This window comes from Rhododendron vialii, chromosome 12a (genome assembly GCF_030253575.1).
Source record: "Rhododendron vialii isolate Sample 1 chromosome 12a, ASM3025357v1".
In the NCBI taxonomy this organism is placed as follows: Eukaryota; Viridiplantae; Streptophyta; class Magnoliopsida; order Ericales; family Ericaceae; genus Rhododendron; species Rhododendron vialii.
The window spans coordinates 24695527-24704749 of record NC_080568.1 but is presented as its reverse complement, the minus strand read 5'-3'; the positions used below and the strand labels follow the sequence as shown (position 1 = coordinate 24704749).

Genomic DNA, 9223 nt, shown 5'->3' with positions numbered 1-9223 from the left:
TCTAAAAGTTACTACTATTAAACTACGTATCTGAAAATTTTTCTGTGCAGGTTTCTTGGTTAGGCTCGGATCTATGATGAAATTTAAGTGCCGTTGGACGTGTTTGAATGAAGCATTTCGCGATGATAAAAGAAAAAAAGGTATCAGAGAACTAAATTTACAGCCTATGCTACTTAACTAATCCACACATTAGTTCTACAACCTCAAGGATGGAGGTAATATGAACACAAAACACACGAACAAAAAAAAAAGTTTGGAGGTAAAATGGAAAATTTCGAAGAACAGATATCGTAGTAAATACTATATGATCATAGACCATTTGATATCCCGTTCAATTCTAATGGAAATGATGATTACAAAACAAAGTCCTCAATCTGTATAAGCCACCTATTATGAGATGCCATATGATTCTGGGAGGCAATGAACCAAAACAAAAAAAGATGCAGCAATTCTTTTTGGCAAATATTTATCGACACCGAAATCATCCATCATCCAACTGCTTGTTTTACGAGTTCACCTTTTCGATCTATACTTGTACCGGTTGGCCCAGAAGAGGTAGTGCAAGAAGTTCAATCCACTCAGCACACACATCACCCAGTAGAATCGTTCTAGGTGATAGTGATTCAAGTTCGTACCGGAAAGCCACGGCTGGTGCTTGGAATGCCCTGTCACACTGTTGACAATTGACACAATCACCGTGCTAAGGTAGTACCCCACGGCCAGAGACGCCCAGGAGAGAGAAGTCGCGAGAGATCTCATCCTACTGGGCGCCTCCGTGAAGAAAAACTCCAGCAAACCGGCCAATGTGAAAAGATCAGCCGACCCCAGAAACAAGTACTGAAAAGCAATCCAGAAGAATGAGATGGGTAATGGGTTGGGGGAATCAAGGAGTCCGTTTTCGGTAGCCACCCTCTTGCGCTTTATTTCAACTAGTGCTGCTATTGCCATTGCAACAATTGATAGGAATAGTCCGACTCCTATTCTTTGTAAATGAGAGATACCCATTTCGGATTTGGTTACTTTACGCGCGAATGGGATGATGAGATGGTCATAGACCGGTGCAAGGATCATGATGAAGACTATTGGGAAAATGGGAAGGGACGCCGGTGGGACTGTTAGGGAGCCGACTCTGGTGTCCATGGTGGCAGATTGTTGGACCGAGAATGTGGAGAGCTGAGCAAGGCAGCAGTTGAGCATGATCGTGCAGGCGAAAATCGGGAGGATTTTTATGACGATTTTGACATCTTCTACTTGTTGCGTCGTGCAATGTAATGCATTGAGGACTGGCCTTTTGGCGACTGCTCTGTTGAGGAATTTGAGGCTTTTTGATGGGGAGGCAACGGGTTCAATGGCTTTGGTATTTGGTTCTTCATCTTCTGATTCTTCTTCTTCCTTGCTGATTCGGGTTGGAGGAGGAGGACTTGTGGCTGTGCTCGCGATTGCGTTGCTGGAACTTCTGCCTAGGCAAGAGTTGAGTATAGCTGCTAAAAGAACCTGTTGAATTTCATGAAAAGATGACGAAATTAGAAAACAAAAAACTCGGATGTGTCGAACTTCTTGATCCTACCAATGCAAATTTTGTTGAAGAGGAGCCCCAAATTGTTACCTTGCAAATGGTTGTAAGTGGACTTCCACAAGGGATCTTGTTCCTGTAAAAACAAGAACCAGCCAGAAAAATAGGAATAGACACCAGTATAGCAATAGTGCAGAGAACAAAACCCCACTGCCACCCCTTGTTGTCCTCAATCCACACCACAAAAGTCACGGCGATAAGGCCGCCACACGAGAGGCAGAAGACGAAGTAGTTGAAGAAAGTGGACCTTTGCTTCCTCCCCTGAGGGGTGCTCTCGTCGAACTGCTCTGCTCCATGCACCGGCAGTGATCCTTTTATGCCTCCGACGCCCAGTGCCACCGTGTACAAGCCTATGAACAGCATCGCAGCTTTGCTGCCGCCGACTTGCTGGCATGGGGTGGTGGAGGTTTCGGCGTTGCATGGAGGCGGCTTTAGGGAGGGGGATTGAGCTTGTACTGTGAGTATGACCAAGCCCTGTACCGAAAATAAAAACCATGAGTATCTCAATGTTGCTTTCAGCTTTTTCTGCACAAGTATAAGCAATGGAGTACAGATTGTTCAGTGCTCTTGGACCACCGCCACGTAGTGCTTCAGGGTTCTTTTTCCGTCACACATTGGTGTGGATTCCAACGCAAAATATGCGGTTCCTGGAGTAGATGCTATTTTGTCATGAAACCGACAAAGCTTGAACCACTAGATTCAATTCTTTATCTTGTTAAATTATTTTGTTTATCTCTTTCTTTTGTCTTCCCAAATTTATTTTTTTTTTGTTTTCTCATGATTTCTTTGAAGAAAAGAATGGAGTCAATAACAGAGACTGAACGTGAGGAGAGATCCAAAGCCCAGCTCTGTTGACCCAATGGGCTCCAAATCCAGGCCCAACTTAAGTTGGATCCTTCTTGTAGAAAGCAACTTCTCAGATGGTTAGAATAATCCAATCAGGTAAATGGGCCTCTATGACAAATCAAAATCCAGGCCCACCAGGGGCCCCATGCCCATAGGTGGCTGGCCATCTCAACCTTTGGACTGCAATGTACAGATAAGGACAAGCCCATGAAATGTCAAAGTCTAGAATTGTTGGGCCACAAATGGAATGTGGTGAAGAGCTACTTTAAATAACCAATTAAGATAAGCATGAAAATGAAAGCTTCGATAAATACAGATACACCCAAAATATCGAAACTCATTGACCATAGATAAAGAAAAACCGTTTCAACATCGATCCACCTTCCCGGGCAGGGAAGAGGATGAAAATGGGGAAAAGGTATACTAGTGCAGTCATCCACTCATTTTTCTTAAACTCCCTCAATTGCTATAGGTATACTAAAGATGTCCATTGATGCACTCCTCATATGGGATTGGGCCGCCTACGAGGTCGAAGATATTATGTCTCTTCATATTTCTCTCTCTTATCTTGCATTCTGAATCAAACAATGCACCAAGAATATCAAAATATATAGACGAATCAAAGACACGATAATTGGCTACACATAAATTCAATGTGTTTGATGATGTGGTTAAAATTATATCACCAACATTGGATCGAAAATTGATTTTCTTGTAATCCAACTGCTAGTTAGGCCCACCACAAGTCTTACAAACTTGCCCTTAGTCGCGTAATCTTTTTAATTCGCCTCGCTCCCTTCCCAAATCTTCGTTTCTGATTTTGCGTTTGCATTCTCAATTCTCTCACTCACGAATTTTAGTTATTTAGGAGGTTTTCCGCTCAGTCATATTATGTGAGTTAGGTGGTACAGTACTTAAGGTGTTTAAATCCAGGTGGCGATAGCTCCGCATGGTGCGACGGCGAGCCTGTTGGGGAGGGCCCTCTGTGGAGTTACGTGGTCGTGAAGCACCATTGGCTGACATTTGAGGTCTGCTACAAGACAAAACATTAATACTAGTCCTACTAATGGACGAGAAAGAAAGAAAGAGATATGTCCAGTCCAGGTTCTCAAACGGAAATGGTGAAATTGTGTTTGGCTCTCTGTGCCATGAGAAATTTTTGGGTGCAGAGCGGGTACCAAGTTATCAATTACCATGTGGTGGTACCCGTCAACGATCCCAGCCGTTCAAACGTGTTTTGGACGGCTCAAATTTGTTCTCTCTCCCTCCACTCACCCTCTCACTCTCTCTTCTCTTTTTCTCTCTCTAAAATTCGGATCGTCTAAAACACATCCAGACGGCTGCGATTGCTGACGGGATACCACGAGTGCGGTACCTGTCCGGCGACAAAAACAAAAAGAAATGGGGCCCTGGAGGGTAATTTAGCCAGATACGTTGCATGTGTTCAATGACAAGGGACCCGGAAGAGCCCCTCACCCTTCCCGTGTGTTCATGTATAATCTTTATGGACAAAAATAATAGGAGTAATCTTTATGTTCATAAAATCAAAATATTATTTGTAATTTTTCATAATATGTAAATCACGTAAAATCTTTTTCACAATAAAAATTAAAATTTTGTTAGATTTGTTTTTTGAAGGCGTTGATTTACTGATGTATTGTGATATACTTGTATTGTGATATACTCCCTCCGTTCCATATTAAGAGTGCACTACGAAAAGTCATGCCATTTTCAAATAAAAAAAATCAACTACTTCTGTGTATAATTTTTTGAATTTTTTCGCATCAAATTAAAGTACTAATCAAGATCTTTAATACGGTGCGAAAAAATTTGAAAAATTATACACGAAAGTAGTTGATTTTTTATTTAAAAAATGGCAAGAGAAAGAGTATGTGACTCTCAATATGAAACGGATGGTGTTCACATGTAATTGATACATGGTACGAACGATTTCTCTGAGGTTTAATTCTTCAATTTGTAAGATATATTTTACAAAAAAATGGAAGAACTGAAACTAGTTTTTAAATATTGCTTTACAAAATATTTTTCTTTCAATTGGCACCTTTCGAGGGCAAATTCTAACTCCATGTCTAGATAAGGGCCAATAAATATTGTAAGCAACTTCAAAGATCTCGGATTGGACTTTTCGTTCTCTCCTAGTCCTATTAATTTTTGTAATTGCCACTTATTGTATATCAATTAAACCAAGGGGGCGTTTCCACTAAATATTAAGTTATGGACTACTTACAAATGTTAAGTTGTTTTCACTAAACGTTAAGTTGTTGAAAATGTATTCGGTTAGTAGAAGAAAATGTATTGGATGTTTTAGTTTAGTGAAAATAAACTAACTTTCGACCAAAAACAAAAATTAGTTTAGTACGTGAACAACTTGACAAAAGCCAATATATTGTAGTGCAAAATTTTTAGTGGAAACGGACCCTAAGAACTCCAGTCAAAACCTAACTCTCTCTCTCTCTCTTTTTCTTTTTTTTTTTGGCAATAAGTAGGCATGCATGTTCGTTCACGTATAGCCAGGGTCAAAGACATAAAGTCCAGCTCACAATTCATGTGATTCCTTTTCATTTATTATTCATGCAGGTGGATGCCTTAAAAGAAGGTAAAATGACTACACATCATTGTCCCTTTCAATTTCGGTATGAAAATTGATTTTAGCACTTCAAAAATTGATGAAGAGGTTTCAAAACGAAGTCGTTTTGTGTATTAATTAACATAGTTCAGTTTTGGAACCCTTCTTTCAATTTTTTGAGTGTCAAAATCACAATCCTTTCGGTATCTAGTTTTCAAAAGAAATTAATCTTCTCCATTTGTTTCAAGGGAAAATATTTTTCATGAAGAATAAATTTTCCAAAAAGATAGTTCTTGTTTTTGTTTTCCTGTGTTTGGTGGAGATAGTGGTTTTCCCATGTTTACGTAAAGGGAAAGATTACAATACACACTTCTTATTTGGGTGTGTATCATATGCACCTCCAAAATGTTATGAATTATAGAGAATTATGAATTTTAAAACAAAAGTTACGAAACGCATTAAAATGTTATGAATGAATCATAAAATAAGTGCATATGGTACACCCTTTTAAGGGATGTGTATTGTAATCTTTTCCTTCTGTAAAACAATAGAAACGATCAAAGTCTTGGTTCAAAAGTCGAGATTGAAAAAGATAATGCACAAACAGAAAGATTTCTGTATTCAAATTCTATAAAACAGAGTATACGTAATATTGAATACTATTGTATATGAGAGAGAGAGAGAGAGAGAGAGAGAGAGAGAGAGAGAGAGAATTGGGACATTTATGGCTAGAAATTTAATTTAGGTGAGGAGATGGTGAGGTTTATTGAATTGGAGGAGAAAGAGCTGGGTCGACATGCAACACGTCCTTCGATCAAGGTCAAATGTTTTATATGTAAAATGTTTTTATTGTGTTTTGTGCAATCAAACAGTAAAAAATGAGTACAAAAACATTTTACGTCGACACAAACGGAGTCAAACAACTTAATCACCCACAATCGGACTAATTTTCACAGATAAAGGGACGGATATGAATATCATATGAGATCTCATATCATATACATATATATAATAATATAATAAGGCTATAAAGGGGAGGTTGTGGAATTACCAGCAACTCAAGCACTGCGCTTATCAGGTAGATAAGATAAGAAATGAAGAAAGCGTCCGATAGGAAACCACCGAGTAGGGCCAGGAGGAACGCCGTCCCCATGAAATTGGTGACTGAATTCGCCGCGTTCGACGGCGTGAAGTGCATGTACTCCGCCATGTACAGCACCAAGTTGCTCGCATTTGCCAGAAACGCCAAGTTCTCCAATACTTCCACAACTACATCAACAATAATCTTAATTCGCAACGATAGTAAAAGAACGCCAGACCTCACGCTTTAAAGGAACGCTACGCGACCATTTGGGCCAAACCCCGAGATCAATGGTGAAGTCATGAAGAAAGGAGTATTCTAACATGCAATTCATCATCAAGTTGACTCCAAATACTGTAGAACAATTAATCATTTCGCCATGATTGTCTCTACGAAAAGAACATTTTGACTTTCACTCGTTTTTTTTATATTTTAAAAGCAAAGAAAATTTTATTAATTTTTGAAAAGATACCAAAACCAAAAGGAACAGGGATTTTAAAAGGAACAAGGATTTCACTCGTAATTGGTTTTTTTGCACAAAATAAAACCCGAAGCTGGAATGAAAACAAGCTATATGATCTAGAGGAGGGTGTAATTGAACTCACCCAAAACGAAAGAGGCGGCAAGCATGCCACCATGGCGCCCTCTCACTGCAGGTTTGTGCCTCCAATCCACATAGCCTTCCCATGTATCCACCTGGTTTTCTACTTCCTGCAGTCCATGGGGATTTAGAGAGAGAAGAAGTGTGTGTGTGTGTGTGTGTGTGTGTGAGAGAGAGAGAGAGAGAGAGAGAGAGAGAGAGAGAGAGAGAACAAAAACGTTTGTTGGTTCCAATAAAAGGTAAAGGTTGTAGTGCTAACAAAAAAGGAGAAAGAAGGAGTAAGAGGAACCAACCATTTTCAGCTAATTTTTTTTTTTTTGTAACTTGATCAAGTTATGACGGATCTTTGGAACTGGGGAAGACTTCGATCAGAAACAGGAGTGATCAGTGGTGGGGAATTTATAGAGAGAGAGAGAGAGAGAGAGAGAGAGAATGGTCTAGGCCCTTGAGAAAATGACTCAGAATTTAGCATAGTATTGAGTACATGTAATAGAACCGGATTTATAGGCACTCATTAGTATCCACTTTTCTGGGGAGGGAAAGAGATCGGTGGAGTTATGAGCATCAAATGATTCAAGTCCTTTCACCAAATTGTTAAGAAAAGAGATGAAAATCATTTTAGGATTGCCCCTATCTTGTTTGAACCATTAAGCTCACAATATATATTCAGGACTTGGCCCCACCACCCCATTTATTTTTATACCTATATGTTTTTTTTAATAATTCAAGTGTCTGTACTAGTTTAAACACATTTTAATTAATTCTGAAGGCTCAATCTTCCTATTCATTAATTGTGAAGAGCCCAATATACCTCTATGTTTTGATAACTCAACCATGATATTAGTCTCGCTTGGCACGATAAATTTGAAGATGCGCAATCTTATTTGGAAATCACGAACTAAGTGAGGCAGATCGAGCTTTGTAAAATAAAATGGACACAATGTTGTCTGCTTTGTGTCGTTCCAATTTTATCGGATCTCGCCTTAAGGAACACATTATTTTCTTAATGACGATTTTGAACCGCTAGGCTATATGCTCTTATTCCATCTAACCATATTTTGGTCATCAGGTAGAAGATGGCAGTGTTGAAAGTAGAACCCTTTTTCCTTCTTTTTTTTAACGGAGGAACAATCCTACAGTCAAGTTATTATATGGACTCAATTGTGCAATCCAAACCTTCGGAGAGCTAGCGCAGTCACACCAGTCACGGCCCCTACTTATACTTTAGGATACTCATCCGGTGGGGAATCGAATCCCCAGACCATGAGGAGTATTCCCAAAACCTGGGCATTCGCTCGAACCACTGGAGCAATCCCTTCCATACTTAATAATACTCCCTCCGTCCCTAAATTAGTATCCGGCGCGCAAACCTAGGCTTTTAAAAAAATGCATTTGTTTCGTTAAAAAAACTAAATTTTTTTCACAAATGAATAGATATCAATGAGTTCTATTAGATTGTGAAAAAAAATTAGATTTTTTAACGAAAAATATGCATTTTTTGTAAAGCCTAAATTTGCACGCCGGACACTTATTTAGGGATGGAGAGAGTACTTTATATATGATTAAATACGAATATAATCAACAAAGGATCTATTCTTTTAATCACTAAATACACGTGTTACAACATGGTGCTTTAATTAAGATTGGGCTTGACTTATCACATGGGAATCCCATAGGGATTTTTTTCCTTTTTTTTTTTTGAGTGGGTACATCAGATAGGGAAAATCATAGGGTGGTTACTTGACGATGAAAATCAACCAAATCGGTCAAGTCCATTTCTAGGCGTTGGATTGTTTCAAGATTCATCCTAATCCACAGGATCATGCACCTAAATGGAAGATCACAACTAGGAATCCAAATTGCACGAAAGAGTAAGGTTCTTCTTTTCTGAGGTACAAAAAATCTTATTCGATCACTGTTTTATTCTCTTGTCTTACATTGAATCCCAAGGGGTTAACCCAGTGGTCAAGACTCGGGAGTCGGGACTTAGGAGTTTTCCTCATTTCTAAGATCTCAAGTTTGAAAGCCAATAGGTGTTATCAATTCTTGTGGGCAGTCCATCCAGAGCTTTGTTGAAACTTTAATTAAGACTTCAGCCAGTGGACGGTGAAATTGGTCCTTCATGATTAATCGAAATGCGCATAAGCTAGCTCGGATATGTATAGTTATCTAAAAAAATGCTTATTCGATCTACAGAGTACATATGGGGAGGGTAGTAGTATATATATATATATAGTTAATAAAGGAATGGTTATTGAGGGTTGAGTCAAAATTAAGCTTCTGGAAGAAATACCCACCCACCTACCCTCCACTCGAGTCAGGCTAGTGGCGAGACCGCGGGCTAAAGCTGAATGGCTGGCAAGGGTGGCGAAGAACATGAAACACACATTTAAAAGTTCTTTTCTTGTTTCTGCGAGGATATCATCATCTTTTGCCTAATCTTAATTGCTTTTTGTTTGGTCCATATATATGAGGGGTTGAAATTTGTGACTCTGCTATCTCTATAATTATTACGTATTTATTGGGAGATTCCTT

The 9223-nt window shown here is 39.1% G+C and overlaps 1 protein-coding gene across 1 annotated transcript; it reads right to left on the bottom strand.

Annotated features, from left to right (window-relative positions):
- Positions 1-291: 291 nt before the first annotated feature.
- LOC131311759 (protein NRT1/ PTR FAMILY 4.6-like) lies at positions 292-7321 on the bottom strand. Its single transcript, XM_058339325.1, has 5 exons — positions 6982-7321; positions 6693-6798; positions 6058-6275; positions 1607-2047; positions 292-1494 (listed from the first exon to the last, which is right to left on the bottom strand). Exons 1-5 carry the CDS (start codon positions 6982-6984, stop codon positions 514-516), a joined length of 1749 nt encoding a protein of 582 aa, XP_058195308.1. The 5' UTR covers positions 6985-7321; the 3' UTR covers positions 292-513.
- Positions 7322-9223: the final 1902 nt, after the last annotated feature.